This window comes from Anomalospiza imberbis, unplaced genomic scaffold (assembly GCF_031753505.1).
Source record: "Anomalospiza imberbis isolate Cuckoo-Finch-1a 21T00152 unplaced genomic scaffold, ASM3175350v1 scaffold_48, whole genome shotgun sequence".
Taxonomy (NCBI): domain Eukaryota; kingdom Metazoa; phylum Chordata; class Aves; order Passeriformes; family Viduidae; genus Anomalospiza; species Anomalospiza imberbis.
In genome coordinates, this window is record NW_027100088.1 from 849,497 (window position 1) to 871,696 (window position 22,200).

Sequence of the window (22,200 nt, forward strand, 5' to 3'; positions counted from 1 at the left end):
TTCCCTGGGCAGAATTCCCGGTTCGGGGCGTTTCGCTCACCGGCGATGACCACGGCGCTCTGCGCGGCGCGTTGGCCCAGCTGGGCGCGGCACGCGGCGGCGTTGCCGGATCCCGGCCGGAGCAGCACGGAGCTGCCGGGGCTGCCGTCGGGCTCCGGAATTGCCGGCAGGTCCCGGCCGTGCCCATCGCTCCAGAGCAGGCGGCCGGGCATCAGCGGCCGCGCCGGGAGGCACCGGAGCCGGATCCCACCGCGCTCCGGCCCCTCCACGATCAGCAGCGGCTCCCGGAGCTCCCCTGTGGAAAATCCCGGAGATCCCAGGGGGAATCCCCAGTCGATGGGGGTCAGTCGTCCCGGATTGATTATCGATCCCGAGCAATGGATCGGGATCAATATCCTGGGCTTGTTGGGGATCAATGTCCCGGGATTAATTTGGATCAATATCATGGGATTGATTTGGATCGATATCCCAGGATTGATTTGGATCGATATCCCGGGATTGATTGGGATCAATATCCCAGGATTGATTGGAATCAATATCCCGGGATTGATTGGGATCAATGTCCTGGAATTGATTGGGATCAATATCCTGGGATTGATTTGGATCAATATCCAGGGATTGATTGGGATCAATATCCTGGGATTGATTGGGATTGATATCCCGGGATTGACTGGGATCAATATCCAGGGAATGATTTGGATCAATATCCTGGGATTGATTTGGATCGATATCCAGGGATTGATTGGGATCGATATCCCAGGATTGATTGGGATCAATATCCCAGGATTGATTGGGATCAATATCCAGGGATTGATTGGGATCAATGTCCTGGAATTGATTGGGATCAATATCCTGGGATTGATTTGGATCAATATCCAGGGATTGATTGGGATCAATATCCCGGGATTGATTTGGATCAATATCCTGGAATTGATTGGGATCAATATCCTGGGATTGATTTGGATCGATATCCCGGGATTTTTTGGGATCAATATCCAGGGATTGATTGGGATCAATGTCCCGGGATTGATTGGGATCAATATCCAGGGATTGATTGGGATCAATATCCCGGGATTTTTTGGGTTCAAGATTCCTGGAATTTTTTGGGATTCACATTCTGGGATTCTTTGGGTCCAATATTCCCAAATTTTTGGGGTTTCCCATTCCCGGGATTTTTGTGGTTCAATATCCCGGGATTTTTGGGATCAATATCCCGGGATTTTTGTGGTTCAATATCCCGGGATTTTTGGGATCAATATCCCGGGATTTTTGGAGTTTCCCATTCCCGGGATTTTTGGGATCAATATCCCGGGATTTTTGGAGTTTCCCATTCCCGGGATTTTTGGGATCAATTTCCCGGGATTTTTGGGGTTCAATATCCTGGGATTTTTGGGACTTCACGTTCCTGGGATTTTTGGGGTTTCCCATTCCCGGGATTTTTGGGATCAATTTCCCGGGATTTTTGTGGTTCAATATCCCAAAATTTTTTGGATCAATATCCCGGGATTTTTGGGGATCAGTATCCTGGGATTTTTGTGGTTTCCCATTCCCGGGATTTTTGGGGTTCAATATCCCGGGATTTTTGGGGTTTCCCATTCCCGGGATTTTTGGGGTTTCCCATTCCCGGGATTTTTGGGGTTCAATATCCCGGGATTTTTGGGATCAATATCCCGGGATTTTTGTGGTTCAATATCCCGGGATTTTTGGGATCAATATCCCGGGATTTTTGGGATCAATATCCCGGGATTTTTGTGGTTCAATATCCCGGGATTTTTGGGGTTTCCCCTTCCCGGGATTTTTGAGGTTTCCCCTTCCCGGGATTTTTGGGGTTTCCCATTCCCGGGATTTTTGGGGTTCAATATCCCGGGATTTTTGGGGTTTCCCCTTCCCGGGATTTTTGGGGTTTCCCATTCCCGGGATTTTTGGGGTTGCCCGTTCCCGGATTCGGGATCCCCATTCCCACATGGGATAACGGCTCCGGGGGAATTTGGATCCCAAAGTTCCTTCCCCACCCGAGCGATTCCCGATCCCACAAACTCACCTATTATGGGATGGAGCGCGGAGAGCGCCAGGAGCAGCAGCGGGGTCGGGATTCCCGGTGCCAGTCCTGATCCCATTGCTGATCCCGATCCTGGTCCCGATCCCGATCCTGATCCTGATCCTGGTACCAATTTTAATCCTGATCCTGATCCCGATCCCAAACCCAATCCTGATCCCAATCCTGATCCCGATCCTGGTCCCGATCCCGGTCCTGATCCCGATCCCAATCCCAATCCTGATCCCATTCCTGATCCCGATCCTGGTCCCGATCCCAGTCCTGATCCCAATCCCGATCCTGATCCTGGTACCGATTGTAATTCCGATCCTGATCCCAATCCTGATCCCGATCCCGATCCTGATCCCGATCCCAATCCCAATCCTGATCCCATTCCTGATCCCGATCCTGGTCCCGATCCCGGTCCTGATCCCAATCCCGATCCTGATCCTGGTACCGATTTTAATTCCGATCCTGATCCCAATCCTGATCCTGATCCCATCCCGATCCCGATCCCGATCCCGATCCTGATCCTGATCCTGATCCCGATCCCGATCCTGATCCCAATCCCAATCTTGATCCTGATCCTGATCCTGATCCCGATCCCGATCCCGATCCTGATCCTGATCCTGATCCCATCCCGATCCTGATCCCGATCCCAATCCTGATCCCGATCCCGATCCTGATCCCGATCCTGATCCCATCCCGATCCCAATCCCGATCCCGATCCTGATCCCGATCCCAATCCCAATCTTGATCCTGATCCTGATCCCGATCCCGATCCTGATCCCGATCCTGATCCTGATCCTGATCCTGATCCCAATCCCAATCTTGATCCTGATCCTGATCCCGATCCCGATCCTCATCCCGATCCTGATCCCAATCCCAATCTTGATCCTGATCCTGATCCTGATCCTGATCCTGATCCCGATCCTGATCCCAATCCCGATCCTGATCCCGATCCCGATCCTGGTACCAATTGTAATTCCGATACTGATCCTGATCCCAATCCCGATCCCGATCCCAATCCTGATCCTGATCCCGATCCTGATCCCAATCCCAATCTTGATCCTGATCCTGATCCTGATCCTGATCCTGATCCTGATCCCGATCCTAATCCCAATCCCGATCCTGATCCCGATCCCGATCCTGGTACCAATTGTAATTCCGATACTGATCCTGATCCCGATCCCGATCCCGATCCCAATCCCGTTCCTGCGGGGAAATTCCCGGAGTCAGGGTCCGGGATTGGGGTTGGGGAAAGCGGGAATGGGGTGGGAGAGGGAAAAGGGGAAAAGGAAAAGGGGAAAAGGAAACGTTCCCGGAAATCCACCGGGATCCCGAAAATCCACCGGGATCCCAAAAATCTGTTCTGGATTCACCGAAATATTCCCAAAAATCCACCAGGATCCAGGGAAATATTCCCAAAAATCCACCAGGACTGAGGGAAACCAGCCCAAAAATCCTTTCAGGATCCAAAAACCCTCCGGGATCCCAAAATCCTGCCTGGGATCCCAACCCACACCCCCCCCCCCCCCCAGGATCCCAAAACCCCTCCGGGATCCCAAAAATCCACCGGGATCCCAAAATGCCCCCCGGATCCCAAAACACCTCTAGGATCCCAAAATCCCCCCGGAATCCCAAAAACCCATTCAGGATCCCAACCCCCCCCAGGATCCCAAAACCCCCTGGGATCCCAAACCCTCCCAGAATCCCAGAAATCTATTTGGGATCCCAAAACCCCTCCAGGATCCCAAAAATCCACTGTGATCCCAACCCCCCCCCCAGGGACCCAAACCCTTCTGGGATCCCAAAACCCCCTGAGATCCCAAAAATTGCACCGGGATCCCAAAGCCCCTCCAGGATCCCAAAAATCCATTCGGGATCCCAAAACCCGCAGGGATCCCAAATCCCCTCCAGCAAAACCCCTCAGGGATCCCAAAACCCCTCCAGGATCCCAAAAATCCATTCGGGATCCCCAAACCCCCCTGGGATCCCAAAACCCCTCCAGGATCCCAAAAATCCATTCGGGATCCCAAAACTCCCTCGTGATCCCAAATCCCCTCCAGCAGAACCCCTCAGGGATCCCAAAACCCCCTGGGATCCCAAAAATCCATTCAGGATCCCCAAACCCCCCTGGGATCCCAAAACCCCCCAGGATCCCAAAACCCCCCAGGATCCCAAAAATCCACCGTGATCTCAAAAATCCACCGTGATCCCAAACCCCCCCTGTGATCCCAAACCCCCCCTGTGATCCCAAAACCCCTCCAGGATCCCAAAAATGCACCGGGATCCCAAAATCCCCCCAGATCCCAAAACACCTCTGGGATCCCAAACCCCCCACCCCCCAGGATCCCAAAAATCCATTTGGGATCCCGAACCCCCCCGGGATCCCGGCCCCACCTGGCTCCGGAGCCGCTCCCGGGCCGAGCCGCCCGCGCCGGGAACCTTCGGACCCGGAACGGCCGCAATTCCAAAGGGCACCGGGGACGGGGACGCGCCCGGGACTGGGAGCGGGAGCGGGAGCGGGATCGGGATTGGGGATTTGGGATTTGGGGATCTGGGGATTTGGGATTGGGATTTGAGGATTTGGGATTGGGGTTGGGGATTTGGGATTTGGGATCAGGGATTTGGGGATTTGGGATTGGGATTGGGGATTTGGGTTGGGATTGGGATTGGGATTTGAGGATTTGGGATTGGGGTTGGGGATTTGGGATTTGGGATTTGGGATCAGGGATTTGGGGATCTGGGGATTTGGGATTGGGATTGGGGATTGGGGATTGGGGATTTGGGGATTTGGGGATTGGGGATTTGAGGGTTTGGGATTGGGGTTGGGATTAGGATTGGGGATTTGGGATTGAGGATTTGGGATTTGGGGATTTGGGGATTTGGGGAATTGGGATTAGGGTTGGGGATTTGGGATTGGGATTTGGGGATTTGGGATTGGGATTGGGGATTTGGGATCAGGGATTTGGGATTTGAGGATTTGGGGATTTGGGATTTGAGGATTTGGGGATTGGGATTGGGAATTTGGAATTGGGGATTGGGGATTTGGGATTGAGGATTTGGGATTTGGGGATTTGGGGAATTGGGATTTGGGATTGGGGATTTGGGGATTTGGGGATTTGGGTTTAGGGGATTTGGGATGGGGATTTGGGGATTCGGGGATCAGAGATTTGAGGGTTTGGGATTGGGGTTGGGATTAGGATTGGGATTTGGGATTGAGGATTTGGGATTTGGGGATTTGGGGATTTGGGGAATTGGGATTGGGAATTTGGAATTTGGAATTTGGGATTTGGGATTGGGATTTGGGGATTTGGGATTTGGATTGGGATCGGGATTGGGGATTTGGGATCAGGGATTTGGGGCTTTGGGATTGAGGATTCGGGATTTGGGGATTTGGATTTGGATCGGGACTGGGATTTGGGATTGGGATTGGGAATTTGGGATTTGGGGTTTGGAATTTGGGACTCTCCCGATTTTCCCTTCCCCCCCCCCCATTTTCCCCATTTTCCCATTTTCCCATTTCCCCATTTTCCCATTTTCCCAATTTCTCCCCATTTTTCCCCGTTTTCCCCGCCCCTCCCCCACCCACCAGGCCCAAACAGGGAAAAAAAAAAAAAAAAAAAGAAAAAGAGGCAGAAAACCAAAAAAGGCAAAATCCCGGGAATTTTATTGAATTCGGGACCCCAGGTGAGCACAGGTAACCCCAGGGGTGACCACCAATCACCTGTGCAGGTGTGTCCATCCCATCCCAGGTGTGTCCATCACCTGTCCAGGTGTGTCCATCACCTGTCCAGGGGTGTCCACCAATCACCTGTCCAGGTGTGACCATCCCTGTCCAGGTGTGACCACCAATCACCTGTGCAGGTGAGTCCACCAATCACCTGTCCAGGTGTGACCACCAATCACCTGTCCAGGTGTGTCCATCCCTGTCCAGGTGAGTCCACCAATCACCTGTCCAGGTGTGTCCATCCCTGTCCAGGTGTGTCCATCACCTGTCCAGGTGTGTCCATCACCTGTCCAGGTGTGTCCATCCCATCCCAGGTGTGTCCATCCCAGTCCAGGTGTGTCCATCCCTGTCCAGGTGTGACCACCAATCACCTGTCCAGGTGTGCCCATCCCATCCCAGGTGTGTCCATCCCTGTCCAGGTGTGACCACCAATCACCTGTCCAGGTGTGTCCATCCCATCCCAGGTGTGTCCATCACCTGTCCAGGTGAGTCCACCAATCACCTGTCCAGGTGTGTCCATCCCTGTCCAGGTGTGTCCATCACTTGTCCAGGTGTGTCCATCAATCACCTGTCCAGGTGTGTCCATCCCTGTCCAGGTGTGTCCATCACTTGTCCAGGTGTGTCCATCAATCACCTGTCCAGGTGTGTCCATCCCTGTCCAGGTGTGTCCATCCCTGTCCAGGTGTGTCCACCAATCACCTGTCCAGGTGTGTCCATCCCAGTCCAGGTGTGTCCATCCCTGTACAGGTGTGTCCACCAATCACCTGTCCAGGTGTGTCCATCCCATCCCAGGTGTGTCCATCCCTGTACAGGTGTGTCCACCAATCACCTGTCCAGGTGTGACCACCAATCACCTGTCCAGGTATGACCACCAATCACCTGTCCAGGTGTGTCCATCCCTGTCCAGGGGTGTCCACCAATCACCTGTCCAGGTGTGTCCATCCCTGTCCAGGTGAGTCCATCCCTGTCCAGGTGTGTCCATCCCTGTCCAGGGGTGTCCACCAATCACCTGTCCAGGTGTGTCCATCCCTGTCCAGGTATGACCACCAATCACCTGTCCAGGTGAGTCCATCACCTGTCCAGGTGAGTCCATCACCTGTCCAGGGGTGTCCACCAATCACCTGTCCAGGGGTGACCACCAATCACCTGTCCAGGTGAGTCCATCCCTGTCCAGGTGTGTCCATCACCTGTCCAGGTGTGTCCATCACCTGTCCAGGTGTGTCCATCCCATCCCCAGGTGTTCCCCTCACCTGTCCAGGTGTGTCTAGCCCATCTCCAGGTGTTTCCATCTCACTCCAGGTGTTCCCAGCCCATCTCCAGGTGTTCCCCTCACCTGTCCAGGTGTGTCTAGCCCATCTCCAGGTGTTCCCCTCACCTGTCCAGGTGTGTCTAGCCCATCTCCAGGTGTTCCCCTCACCTGTCCAGGTGTGTCTAGCCCATCTCCAGGTGTTCCCCTCACCTGTCCAGGTGTGTCTAGCCCATCTCCAGGTGTTTCCATCTCACTCCAGGTGTTCCCAGCCCATCTCCAAGTGTTCCCCTCACCTGTCCAGGTGTCCCCACGTGACTAATGGGGGACCTGGAGTCACCTGAGAGAGTCACCTGGCCACTCCCACTCTCACCTGTGGGGCTCACCTGGACACTTTCATTCTCACCTGTGGGGCTCACCTGTCCCCCCTCACCTGTGGGGCTCACCTGGACACTTTCATTCTCACCTGTGGGGCTCACCTGTCTGCTCTCACCTGTGGGGCTCACCTGGCCGCTCTCCCCTGCAGAGCTCACCTGGCCACTCCCACTGTCACCTGCGGGGCTCACCTGGCTGCTCTCCCCTGCAGAGCTCACCTGGCTGCTCCCTCCCTCACCTGTGGGGCTCACCTGGCCACTCTCATTCTCTCCTGTGGGGGATCCCTGGCTGCTCTCCCCTGCAGAGCTCACCTGTCCTCCCTCACCTGCAGAGCTCACCTGGCCACTCCCACTGTCACCTGGGGGGCTCACCTGTCCTCCCTCACCTGCGGGGCTCACCTGGCCACTCCCACCTGTGGGGATCACCTGTCCTTCCTCCCCTGCAGAGCTCACCTGTCCTCCCTCACCTGCAGAGCTCACCTGGCTGCTCCCTCCCTCCCCAGCAGAGCTCACCTGTCCTCCCTCACCTGCAGAGCTCACCTGGCTGCTCTCACCTGCAGAGCTCACCTGTCCTCCCTCACCAGCACAGCTCACCTGGCCGCTCTCACCTGCAGAGCTCACCTGGCTGCTCTCACCTGCAGAGCTCACCTGTCCTTCCTCCTCTGCAGAGCTCACCTGGCCGCTCCCTCCCTCCCCTGCAGAGCTCACCTGGCTGCTCTCACCAGCAGAGCTCACCTGTCCTCCCTCACCAGCAGAGCTCACCTGGCTGCTCTCACCTGCAGAGCTCACCTGGCTGCTCCCTCCCTCACCAGCAGAGCTCACCTGTCCTCCCTCCCCTGCAGAGCTCACCTGGCTGCTCTCACCTGCAGAGCTCACCTGTCCTCCCTCCCCAGCAGAGCTCACCTGTCCCCCCTGCCCCGCGGCGCTCACCTGGCCGCGCTCACCTGCCCAGGCCCCGCCCAGGTACCTGAGCACCTCGCCGGGCGGGCAGCGCCGCGCGGGCCGGGGGTGGAGCAGCCCCCGCAGCAGCGCCAGCCCCGCCCCGCCCAGGCCCCGCCAGGTGCGCGGCGGCCTCGGCGGCGCCTCACCTGCGCAGGTGCGGCCGTGCCAGGCGCGGAAGCGGCGGAAGGCGGGGTCGGAGCGCGCAGGTGAGGCCCAGGGGAAGGCGCCGGTGAGCAGCGCGAAGAGCAGCACGCCGAACGCCCAGGTGTCCGCCGCGGGCTCCAGCCGCCGCCGCCGCGCCGCACCTGAGCGCACCTGCAGCAGCTCCGGGGCGGCGTAAGGGGCGGGGCCGGGGCCGGGGCGCACCTGCCAGCCCTGCACGCGCGTCAGGCCGAAGTCGCCGAGCTTGACCAGGTGACAGCCGCGGTCGAAGGCCAGCACGTTGTCCAGCTTCAGGTCGCGGTGCACCAGGGCGTGGCCGTGCAGGTAAGCCAGCGCGGACGACACCTGGGCGGCGCAGCGCTTCACCTGCGGCTCCGGGAGACCCACCTGGGGACAGGTAACACAGCTGGGGCACAGCTGGGGCACACCTGGGGACAGGTAACACAGCTGGGGCACACCTGGGGACAGGTAACACAGCTGGGACACAGCTGGGGACAGGTAACACAGCTGGGGCACAGCTGGGGCACAGCTGGGGACAGGTAACACAGCTGGGGCACACCTGGGGACACACCTGAGGACAGGTAACACAGCTGGGGACAGGTCACACAGCTGGGGGCACAGCTAGGGGCACACCTGGGGACAGGTAACACAGCTGGGCGGCGCAGCTGGGGACAGGTAACACAGCTGGGGCACAGCTGGGGCACAGCTGGGGACAGGTAACACAGCTGGGACACAGCTGGGGACAGGTAACACACCTGGGACACACCTGGGGACAGGTAACACAGCTGGGGGCACAGCTGGGGCACAGCTGGGGACAGGTAACACAGCTGGGACACACCTGGGGACAGGTAACACAGCTGGGGGCACAGCTGGGGACAGGTAACACAGCTGGGGACAGGTAACACAGCTGGGACACACCTGGGGACAGGTAACACAGCTGGGGGCAGGTAACACAGCTGGGACACAGCTGGGGACAGGTAACACAGCTGGGGACACACCTGGGGACAGGTAACACAGCTGGGGACAGGTAACACAGCTGGGGGACAGGTAACACAGCTGGGACACACCTGGGGACAGGTAACACAGCTGGGGCACACCTGGGACACACCTGGGGACAGGTAACACAGCTGGGGCACACCTGGGACACACCTGGGGACAGGTAACACAGCTGGGACACACCTGGGGACAGGTAACACAGCTGGGGCACACCTGGGACACACCTGGGGACAGGTAACACAGCTGGGGCACACCTGGGACACACCTGGGGACAGGTAACACAGCTGGGGCACAGCTGGGGACAGGTAACACAGCTGGGGGCACAGCTGGGACACACCTGGGGACACACCTGGGGACAGGTAACACAGCTGGGGCACAGCTGGGGACAGGTAACACAGCTGGGGCACAGCTGGGACACACCTGGGGACAGGTAACACACCTGGGGGCACAGCTGGGACACAGCTGGGGACAGGTAACACAGCTGGGGTCACCTGAGAGGGGCAGCAATTTACCTGCGGCTCTGGCAGACCCACCTGGGGATGGGGGACACACCTGGGGCAGGTAACACACCTGGGGTCACCTGGGGTCACCTGGGGTCACCTGGGGCAGGTAACACACCTGGGACACACCTGTGAGGGGCAGTGATGCACCTGCGGCCCAGAGACCCACCTGGGGATGGGGACACACCTGGGGTCACACCTGGGACACACCTGGGGACACACCTGGGACACACCTGGGACACACCTGGGACACACCTGGGACACACCTGGGGACACACCTGGGACACACCTGGGGACACCCAGCACTGTCACCCAGCCAGTGCCGTGTCACCTGAGAGGTCACCTGTGCACACCTGTCCTCCTCCCCAGGTGCACATCTGTCCCCCTTCCCACTCACCTGTCACCTGTCCCACCTGTCCCTCACCTGTCCCACCTGTCCTACCTGTCCCTCACCTGTCCCTCACCTGTCCCTCACCTGTCCTCACCTGTCTCACCTGTCTCTCACCTGTCCTCACCTGTCCCACCGGTCACTCACCTGTCCCTCATCTGTCTCACCTGTCCCTCACCTGTCTCACCTGTCCCTCACCTGTCTCACCTGTCTCACCTGTCTCTCACCTGTCTCACCTGTCTCTCACCTGTCCCACCTGTCCCACCTGTCTCACCTGTCTCACCTGTCCCACCTGTCCCTCACCTGTCTCACCTGTCCCTCACCTGTCCCACCTGTCCTCACCTGTCTCACCTGTCCTCACCTGTCCCTCACCTTTCTCACCTGTCCCTCACCTGTCTCATCTGTCCCTCACCTGTCTCTCACCTGTCTCACCTGTCTCACCTGTGTCTCACCTGTCCCACCTGTGTCTCACCTGTCTTTCACCTGTCTCACCTGTCCCTCACCTGTCTCTCACCTGTCTCACCTGTCTCTCACCTGTCTCACCTGTCCCTCACCTGTCTCACCTGTCCCACCTGTCCCTCACCTGTCTCACCTGTCTCTCACCTGTCTCACCTGTCCCACCTGTCCCTCACCTGTCTCACCTGTCCCTCACCTGTCCCTCACCTGTCTCTCACCTGTCCCACCTGTCCCACCTGTCCCTCACCTGTCCCTCACCTGTCCCACCTGTCCCTCACCTGTCTCACCTGTCTCACCTGTCTCACCTGTCTCACCTGTCTCACCTGTCCCACCTGTCCCTCACCTGTCTCATCTGTCCCTCACCTGTCCCTCACCTGTCCCTCACCTGTCCCTCACCTGTCTCTCACCTGTCTGTCACCTGTCCCACCTGTCCCTCACCTGTCCCTCACCTGTCCCACCTGTCCCTCACCTGTCTCACCTGTCTCACCTGTCTCACCTGTCTCACCTGTCTCACCTGTCCCACCTGTCCCTCACCTGTCTCATCTGTCCCTCACCTGTCCCTCACCTGTCCCTCACCTGTCCCTCACCTGTCTCTCACCTGTCTGTCACCTGTCCCACCTGTCCCTCACCTGTCTCACCTGTCCCACCTGTCCCTCACCTGTCTCACCTGTCTCTCACCTGTCTCACCTGTCTCTCACCTGTCCCACCTGTCCCTCACCTGTCCCTCACCTGTCCCTCACCTGTCTCACCTGTCCCACCTGTCCCTCACCTGTCTCACCTGTCTCACCTGTCCCACCTGTCTCACCTGTCCCTCACCTGTCCCTCACCTGTCTCACCTGTCTCACCTGTCTCACCTGTCTCACCTGTCCCTCACCTGTCTCACCTGTCTCACCTGTCCCTCACCTGTCCCTCACCTGTCCCTCACCTGTCTCACCTGTCTCACCTGTCCCTCACCTGTCCCTCACCTGTCCTCACCTGTCCCTCACCTGTCCCTCACCTGTCCCTCACCTGTCTCACCTGTCCCACCTGTCCCACCTGTCCCTCACCTGTCTCACCTGTCCCTCACCTGTCTCACCTGTCTCACCTGTCTCACCTGTTCCTCACCTGTCCCTCACCTGTCTCACCTGTCCCCCCGGTCACTCACCCCAGGTGTGAGCAGCCCGCACAGGTCCCCGGCAGGTGCGAGCTCCTGGGCGAAGCCGAACTCCGTGGGGGTCTCGAAGGCGAGCGGCAGCACCTGGACACAGGTGAGCGCCCCCCGCAGGCACAGGTGAGTGCAGAACTCCCGCAGGAAACCCCACCTGGGCGTGCGCTCCTTGGAGAGCAGCTTCAGCGCCACCCGCGCACCTGCACAGGTAACACACCTGGGTCAGGACTGACACACCTGGGACAGGACTGACACACCTGGGACAGGGACACACCTGGACAGGGACACACCTGGGTCAGGACTGACACACCTGGGACAGGACTGACACACCTGGGACAGGTCTGACACACCTGGGACAGGACTGACACACCTGGGTCAGGGACACACCTGCACAGGTAACACACCTGGGTCAGGACTGACACACCTGGGTCAGGACTGACACACCTGGGACAGGACTGACACACCTGGACAGGGACACACCTGGACAGGGACACACCTGGGACAGGGACACACCTGGGACAGGACTGACACACCTGGGACAGGACTGACACACTTGGGACAGGACTGACACACCTGGGTCAGGAATGACACACCTGGGACAGGACTGACACACCTGGGACAGGACTGACACACCTGGGACAGGGACACACCTGGGACAGGGAACACACCTGCACAGGTAACACACCTGGGTCAGGACTGACACACCTGGGTCAGGACTGACACACCTGGGACAGGACTGACACACCTGGGTCAGGAATGACACACCTGGGACAGGACTGACACACCTGGGACAGGGACACACCTGGGATAAGGACACACCTGGGACAGGACTGACACACCTGGGACAGGACTGACACACCTGGGTCAGGAATGACACACCTGCACAGGTAACACACCTGGGTCAGGAATGACACACCTGGGACAGGGACACACCTGGACAGGGACACACCTGGACAGGGACACACCTGCACAGGTAACACACCTGGGTCAGGACTGACACACCTGGGACAGGACTGACACACCTGGGACAGGGACACACCTGGGATAAGGACACACCTGGGACAGTGACACACCTGGGTCAGGACTGACACACCTGGGTCAGGACTGACACACCTGGACAGGACTGACACACCTGCACAGGTAACACACCTGGGTCAGGACTGACACACCTGCACAGGTAACACACCTGGGACAGGACTGACACACCTGGGACAGGACTGACACACCTGCACAGGTAACACACCTGGGTCAGGACTGACACACCTGCACAGGTAACACACCTGGGACAGGACTGACACACCTGGGACAGGACTGACACACCTGGGACAGGGACACACCTGGGACAGGACTGACACACCTGGGACAGGACTGACACACCTGGGACAGGTCTGACACACCTGCACAGGTAACACACCTGGGACAGGACTGACACACCTGGGTCAGGGACACACCTGGACAGGACTGACACACCTGGGACAGGGACACACCTGGGACAGGATTGACACACCTGGACAGGACTGACACACCTGGGTCAGGACTGACACACCTGGACAGGGACACACCTGTACAGGTAACATGGCTGGGTCAGGGACTGACACACCTGGGACAGGACTGACACACCTGGGTCAGGACTGACACACCTGGGACAGGAACACACCTGGGACAGGACTGACACACCTGGGACAGGACTGACACACCTGGGACAGGGACACACCTGGGTCAGGACTGACACACCTGGACAGGACTGACACACCTGGGACAGGACTGACACACCTGCACAGGTAACACACCTGGGTCAGGACTGACACACCTGGGACAGGTCTGACACACCTGCACAGGTAACACACCTGGGACAGGACTGACACACCTGGACAGGACTGACACACCTGGGTCAGGAACACACCTGGGACAGGACTGACACACCTGGGACAGGGACACACCTGTACAGGTAACACAGCTGGGTCAGGACTGACACACCTGGGACAGGACTGACACACCTGGGACAGGGAACACACCTGGGACAGGACTGACACACCTGGGTCAGGAATGACACCTGGACAGGACTGACACCTGGACAGGACTGACACACCTGCACAGGTAACACACCTGGGACAGGACTGACACACCTGCACAGGTAACACACCTGGGACAGGACTGACACACCTGGGTCAGGGACACAGCTGGGACAGGACTGACACACCTGGGACAGGACTGACACACCTGGGACAGGTAACACACCTGGGTCAGGACTGACACACCTGGACAGGACTGACACACCTGGACAGGGACACACCTGGGACAGGACTGACACACCTGGACAGGACTGACACACCTGGGACAGGACTGACACACCTGGGTCAGGAATGACACACCTGGGTCAGGACTGACACACCTGGACAGGACTGACACACCTGGGACAGGACTGACACACCTGCACAGGTAACACACCTGGGTCAGGACTGACACACCTGCACAGGTAACACACCTGGGACAGGACTGACACACCTGGGACAGGTCTGACACACCTGCACAGGTAACACAGCTGGGACAGGACTGACACACCTGGGACAGGACTGACACACCTGGGTCAGGACTGACACACCTGGGACAGGACTGACACACCTGGGTCAGGAACACACCTGGGACAGGACTGACACACCTGGGACAGGGACACACCTGTACAGGTAACACAGCTGGGACAGGACTGACACACCTGGGACAGGACTGACACACCTGGGACAGGGACACACCTGGGACAGGACTGACACACCTGGGACAGGACTGACACACCTGGACAGGGACACACCTGGGATAAGGACACACCTGGGTCAGGACTGACACACCTGGACAGGGACACACCTGTACAGGTAACATGGCTGGGTCAGGGACTGACACACCTGGGACAGGACTGACACACCTGGGTCAGGACTGACACACCTGTACAGGTAACATGGCTGGGTCAGGGACTGACACACCTGGGACAGGACTGACACACCTGGGTCAGGACTGACACACCTGGGACAGGAACACACCTGGGACAGGGACACACCTGGGACAGGACTGACACACCTGGGACAGGGACACACCTGGACAGGACTGACACACCTGGGACAGGAACACACCTGGGACAGGGACACACCTGGGACAGGAACACACCTGGGACAGGAACACACCTGGGACAGGGACACACCTGGGTCAGGACTGACACACCTGGGACAGGGACACACCTGGGACAGGACTGACACACCTGGGACAGGACTGACACACCTGGGACAGGGACACACCTGGGACAGGAACACACCTGGGACAGGGACACACCTGGGACAGGACCAACACACCTGGGTCAGGACTGACACACCTGGGACAGGGACACACCTGGACAGGGACACACCTGGGACAGGGACACACCTGCACAGGTAACACACCTGGGACAGGACTGACACACCTGGGATGGGGACACACCTGGGACAGGACTGACACACCTGGGACAGGGACACACCTGGGACAGGACTGACACACCTGGGACAGGGACACACCTGGGACAGGACTGACACACCTGGGACAGGACTGACACACCTGGACAGGACTGACACATCTGGGACAGGACTGACACACCTGGGTCAGAGACACACCTGGGACAAGGACACACCTGGGTCAGGACTGACACACCTGGGACAGGGACACACCTGGGTCAGGACTGACACACCTGGGACAGGGACACACCTGGGTCAGGGACACACCTGGACAGGGACACACCTGGGTCAGGACTGACACACCTGGACAGGGACACACCTGGGTCAGGACTGACACACCTGGACAGGGACACACCTGGGACAGGACTGACACACCTGGGACAGGACTGACACACCTGGGTCAGAGACACACCTGGGTCAGGGACACACCTGGGTCAGGACTGACACACCTGGGACAGGACTGACACACCTGGGTCAGGAATGACACACCTGGGACAGGACTGACACACCTGGCTCAGGGACACACCTGGGATAAGGACACACCTGGGACAGGACTGACACACCTGGGACAGGACTGACACACCTGGGACAGGGACACACCTGGGACAGGACTGACACACCTGGGACAGGACTGACACACCTGGGACAGGGACACAGCTGGGACAGGACTGACACACCTGGGACAGGTAACACGGCTGGGTCAGGACTGACACACCTGGGTCAGGACTGACACACCTGGACAGGACTGACACACCTGGACAGGACTGACACACCTGCACAGGTAACACAGCTGGGTCAGGACTGACACACCTGGGGACCCCTAGGGGAGAATGACCCAGGTGATCCCCAAGAGTGCCCAGGTGTGTCTGGATAACCCCAGGTGTACCCAGGTGCCTCCAGGTGTGCCCAGGGGTCCCCAGGTGTGCCCAGGGGTCCCCAGGTGTGCTCAGGTGTGCCCTGGGTGTGCCAGGTGTGCCAGGTGCGCCCAGGTGCCCCCAGGTGTGCCAGGTGCCCCCAGGTGTCCCCAGGTGTGCCCCAGGTGTGCCCCAGGTGTGCTCAGGTGTGTCCTGGATGTGCCCCAGGTGCCCCAGGTGTGTCCCAGGTGTCCCCAGTTGTCGCCAGGTGTCCCCAGTTGCCCCCAGGTGTGCCCAGGTGTGCCCCAGTTGCCCCCAGTTGCCCCAGGTGCCCCAGGTGCCCCAGGTGTCCCCAGGTGTCCCCAGGTGTCCCCAGTTGCCCCCAGGTGTCCCCAGGTGTCCCCAGTTGCCCCCAGGTGTCCCCAGGTGTCCAGATGTCACCCAGGTGCCCCCAGGTGTGCCCAGGTGTGCCCAGGTGTCCCCAGGTGTCCCCAGGTGCCCCAGTTGTCCCAGATGTCACCCAGGTGTCCCCAGGTGTCCCCCAGGTGCCCCATGTGCCCCAGGTGTCCCCAGGTGCCCCATGTGCCCCAGGTGTCCCAGTTGCCCCCAAGTGTCCCCAAGTGTCCCCAGTTGCCCCCAGGTGTCCCCAGATGTCTCCAGGTGTCCCCAGGTGCCCAGGTGTCCCCAGTTGTCCCAGATGTCACCCAGATGTCCCCAGGTGTGCCCAGGTGTCCCCAGTTGCCCCCAGGTGTCCCCAGGTGTCCCCAGGTGTCCCCAGTTGTCCCAGATGTCACCCAGTTGCCCCCAGATGTCCCCAGGTGTCCCCAGTTGCCCCCAGGTGTCCCCAGGTGTGCCCCAGTTGCCCCCAGTTGCCCAGGTGCCCCAGGTGCCCCCGGTGTCCCCAGTTGCCCCCAGGTGTCCCCAGGTGTCCAGATGTCACCCAGGTGCCCCCAGGTGTGCCCAGGTGTCCCCAGGTGTCCCCAGATGTCACCCAGGTGTCCCCAGTTGTCCCAGTTGTCCCCAGGTGTCCCCAGGTGTCCCAGGTGTCACCCAGATGTCACCCAGGTGTGCCCAGGTGTCCCAGTTGTCCCCAGGTGTCCCCAGGTGTCCCCGGGTGTCCCCAATTGTCCCAGGTGTCCCCAGGTGTCCCCAGGTGTCCCCGGGTGTCCCCAGTTGTCCCAGGTGTCACCCAGGTGTCACCCAGGTGCCCCAGGTGTGCCCAGGTGTCCAGGTGTGCCCCAGGTGTGCCCAGGTGTCCCCAGATGTCTCCAGGTGTCCCCAGGTGCCCAGGTGTCCCCAGTTGTCCCAGATGTCACCCAGATGTCCCCAGGTGTCCCCAGGTGTCCCCAGTTGCCCCCAGGTGTCCCCAGGTGTGCCCCAGTTGCCCCCAGGTGTCCCCAGGTGTGCCCCAGTTGCCCCCAGTTGCCCAGGTGCCCCAGGTGCCCCCGGTGTCCCCAGTTGCCCCCAGGTGTCCCCAGGTGTCCAGATGTCACCCAGGTGCCCCCAGGTGTGCCCAGGTGTCCCAGATGTCACCCAGATGTCACCCAGGTGTGCCCAGGTGTGCCCAGGTGTCACCCAGGTGCCCCCAGGTGTCCCCAGGTGTCCAGATGTCACCCAGGTGCCCCCAGGTGTGCCCAGGTGTCCAGGTGTGCCCAGGTGTCCCCAGGTGTCCCCAGTTGCCCCCAGATGTCACCCAGGTGCCCCAGGTGTCACCCAGTTGTCCCAGGTGTGCCCAGGTGCGCTCACCTCCCCGGCGGGGCCGTGCCAGCAGCACGCGCCCGTAGGAGCCGCTGCCCAGCTCTCCCAGCAGCTCCCAGTCCCGCGCCAGCGACCGCCGGGGCAGCGCCCGGTCTGTGCGGGCCATCAGCGCCTGCGGGACCAGTATGGACCAGTATGGACCAGTACGGACCAGTACGGACCAGTACGGACCAGTATGGACCAGTACGGACCAGTACGGACCAGTACGGACCAGTACGGACCAGTGCGGACCAGTGCGGACCAGTACGGACCAGTATGGACCAGTACGGACCAGTACGGACCAGTACGGACCAGTATAAACCAGTACGGACCAGTATGGACCAGTACGGACCAGTACGGACCAGTACGGATTGGTATACACCAATACAAACCAGTACGGACCAGTACGGACCAGTACGGACCAGTACGGACCAGTACGGACCAGCGCGGGCCAGTATGGACCAGTATGGATCAGTACGGACCAGTACGGACCAGTACGGACCAGTACGGACCAGTATGGACCAGTATGGACCAGCGCGGGCCAGTATGGACCAGTATGGACCAGTACAGACCAGTATAAACCATTACAAATCAGTACAGACCAGTTTATATTGGTTTATTGGTATGAACCAGTATAAACCAGTGTGAACCAGTACGGACCAGTACAAACCAGTACAGACCAGTATAAACCAGTAGGGACCAGTATAAACCAGTATGGACCAGTATAAACCAGTACAGACCAGTACAGACCTGCAGGAGGCGCTCCTGAGCCTGCGCCACCGACTGCTCGTCATCGTCATCGTCACCTTCATCATCAGCGGCCTCGAAGGGGGCATCCATGATCTGCCACCAGTATAAACCAGTATGAACCAGTGTGAACCAGTGTGAACCAGTACGGGCCAGTACGGGCCAGTACGGGCCAGTACAAACCAGTACAAACCAGTACAAACCAGTACAAACCTGCTGGAGGCGCTCCTGAGCCTGTGCCAATGGCTGCTCATCGTCATCGTCACCTTCATCATCATCACAGGCCTCTGAGGGAGCACCCACGGCCTGCAGACCAGTATAAACCAGTATGGACCAATATGGACCAGTACGGACCAGTACGGACCAGTACGGACCAGTACAAACCAGTACAAACCAGTACAAACCAGTACAGACCAGTACAAACCTGCTGGAGGCGCTCCTGAGCCTGCGCCAATGGCTGCTCATCGTCATCGTCACCTTCATCATCATCACAGGCCTCTGAGGGAGCACCCACGGCCTGCAGACCAGTACGGACCAGTATGGACCAGTACGAACCAGTACAGACCAGTACAAACCAGTACAGACCAGTACAGACCAGTACGGACCTGCAGGAGGCGCTCCTGTGACACCGACTGCTCGTCATCGTCATCGTCACCTTCATCTGAGGGGGCGTCCATGATCTGCACCAGTATGGACCAGTATGAACCAGTATGGACCAGTACGGACCAGTACAAACCAGTACAAACCAGTACAAACCAGTACAAACCAGTACAGACCAGTACAGACCTGCTGGAGGCGCTCCTGAGCCTGTGCCAATGGCTGCTCATCGTCATCATCACCTTCATCATCATCACAGGCCTCTGAGGGAGCACCCACGGCCTGCAGACCAGTACGGACCAGTATGAACCAGTACGGACCAGTACGGACCAGTATGGACCAGTATGAACCAGTACGGACCAGTACGGATCAGTACAGACCAGTATGGACCAGTACAGACCAGTATGGACCAGTACGGACCAGTACGGACCTGCAGGAGGCGCTCCTGTGACACTGACTGCTCGTCATCGTCATCGTCATCTTCATCTGAGGGGGCGTCCATGATCTGCACCAGTATGGACCAGTATGGACCAGTATGAACCAGTATGGACCAGTACGGACCAGTACAAACCAGTACGGACCAGTACGGACCAGTACGGACCAGTACAAACCAGTACAGACCAGTACGGACCTGCAGGAGGCGCTCCTGTGCCACCGACTGCTCGTCATCGTCATCGTCACCTTCATCTGAGGGGGCGTCCATGATCTGCACCAGTATGGACCAGTATGAACCAGTATGGACCAGTATGAACCAGTATAACCCCAGTATAACCAGTATAAACCAGTGTGGACCAGTATGAAGCAGTGTGGACCAGTATGGACCAGTATGGACCAGTATGAACCAGTATAACCCCAGTATAACCAGTATAAACCAGTGTGGACCAGTATGAACCAGTATGGACCAGTATGGACCAGTATAACCCCAGTATAACCAGTACAAACCAGTATGAACCAGCATAACCAGTATAAACCAGTATGAACCAGTATGGACCAGTACAGACCAGTACAAACCAGTACAAACCAGTACAAACCAGTATAGCCCAGTACAAACCAGTACAAACCAGTACAAACCAGTATAACCAGTACAAACCAGTATGGACCAGTACAAACCAGTAGAACCAGTACAAACCAGTACAAACCAGCCCAGCCCAGCCCCGCTGTCCCCTCCCCCCTCCCCTCCCCCTCGCCACCTGCTCCCCTCCCCCCAGCGCCACCGGTGCCACCTGTCCGAGTGCCGCCGGTGTCACCGGTGCCACCTGTCCGAGTGCCGCCGGTGTCACCGGTGCCACCTGTCCGAGTGCCGCCGGTGTCACCGGTGCCACCTGTCCGAGTGCCGCCGGTGTCACCGGTGCCACCTGTCCCGCTGTCCCCAGCTGTCCCCGGCGGTGGCCCAAGTGCCCTGGCGGTGGCCCGGATGGCCCCGAGTGTCCCCAGGGTCCCCAGCTGTCCCTAGGGTCCCCCTGTTGTCCCCAGGGTCCCCAGCTGTCCCCAAGGGTCCCCAAGGGTCCCCAAGGGTGCCCTGGGGTCCCCCCACTGTCCCCAGCCGTCCCCAAGGGTGCCCCGCTGTCCCCAGGGTCCCCCAGCTGTCCCCAAGGGTGCCCCGGGGGGTGGCCCAGCTGTCCCCAAGGGTCCCCAGCTGTCCCCGGGGTCCCCAAAGGTCCCCCCGCTGTCCCCACTGTCCCCAAGGGTCCCCAAGGGTCCCTAGGGTCCCCCCGTTGTCCCCAAGGGTCCCCAAGGGTCCCTAGGGTCCCCCCGTTGTCCCCGAGGTCCCCAAAGGTCCCCAGCTGTCCCCAGGGTCCCCAGCTGTCCCCAAGGGTGCCCCGGGGGGTGGCCCAGCTGTCCCCAGGGTGTCGCAGCTGTCCCCAGGGTCCCCAAAGGTCCCCAGCTGTCCCCAAGGGTCCCTAGGGTCCCCCCGCTGTCCCCAAAGGTACTCAGCTGTCCCCAAGGGTGTCGCAGCTGTCCCCAAGGGTCCCCCGCTGTCCCCGAGGTCCCCAAAGGTCCCCAGCTGTCCCCAAGGGTGCCCCGGGGGGTGGCCCAGCTGTCCCCAAATGTGTCGCAGCTGTCCCCAAGGGTCCCTAGGGTCCCCCCGTTGTCCCCCGCTGTCCCCAAGGGTCCCCAGCTGTCCCCAAGGGTGTCGCAGCTGTCCCCAAGGGTCCCCCCGCTGTCCCCAAAGGTCCTCAGCTGTTCCCAAGGGTGCCCCGGGGGGTGGCCCACCTGTCCCCGGGGGGTGGCCCACCTGTCCCCAGGGTCCCCCAGCTGTCCCCAAGGGTCCCTAGGGTCCCCCCGCTGTCCCCAAAGGTCCTCAGCTGTTCCCAAGGGTGTCGCAGCTGTCCCCAAAGGTCCCCAGCTGTCCCCAGGGTCCCCCGTTGTGCCCAAGGGTCCCCAGCTGTCCCCAAGGGTGCCCCGGGGGGTGGGGGTGGCCCCAGATGGCCCCGGGTGTCCCCGGGGTGTCGCAGGTGTCCCCAGGGGTCCCCAGGTGTCCCCAGGGGACGGTGCCGCAGGTGTCTCACCCGTGTCCGCTGTCCCCAGGTGTCGCCGCTGTCGCCTGTCCCCTGTGCCGTGTCCCCCCCGGTGGCCCCGCGGCTGTGACTCAGAGTTTCCCGAGCCCGCGGTGCCACCGCCCCGCCGCGGTCTGTCACCTGCGGGGACACGCGGGACACGCGGGGACACGGGGGACACGGGGGACAGAGGGGGACAGGGGGGGACAGGGGGGGACAGGGGAGACGGGGGGGACAGGCGAGACAGGGGGGGACACGGGGATGGGGGGCAATGGGGGACACGGGGGGGACACGGGGGGACAGGGGGACAGGGGG

General features: G+C 59.8%; 1 protein-coding gene across 1 annotated transcript; it reads right to left on the reverse strand.

Annotated features, from left to right (window-relative positions):
- Positions 1 to 7,027: 7,027 nt before the first annotated feature.
- On the reverse strand, positions 7,028 to 19,467 carry LOC137466937 (collagen alpha-2(I) chain-like). The gene is made up of 7 exons (XM_068178537.1): positions 19,215 to 19,467; positions 18,794 to 18,886; positions 18,053 to 18,176; positions 11,977 to 12,179; positions 7,548 to 8,879; positions 7,311 to 7,400; positions 7,028 to 7,227 (listed from the first exon to the last, which is right to left on the reverse strand). The coding sequence occupies exons 1-7, from the start codon at positions 19,449 to 19,451 to the stop codon at positions 7,033 to 7,035; spliced, it is 2,274 nt and encodes a 757-aa protein (XP_068034638.1). The 5' UTR covers positions 19,452 to 19,467; the 3' UTR covers positions 7,028 to 7,032.
- Between the last annotated feature and the right edge of the window lie 2,733 nt (positions 19,468 to 22,200).

Bases quoted from the DNA above. Each gene is read 5' to 3' on its own strand.
- LOC137466937 (XM_068178537.1), bottom strand. From the start codon at position 19,451: ATGAAGGTGACGATGACGATGACGAGCAGTCGGTGTCACAGGAGCGCC. The intron at 18,887-19,214 runs GTTTGTACTGGT...TACTGGTGGCAG, and splicing joins CTCAGGAGCGCCTCCAGCAG to ATCATGGATGCCCCCTTCGA. The intron at 7,228-7,310 runs GTGAGGGGAACA...ACACCTGGACAG, and splicing joins ACGTGGGGACACCTGGACAG to GTGAGGGGAACACCTGGAGA.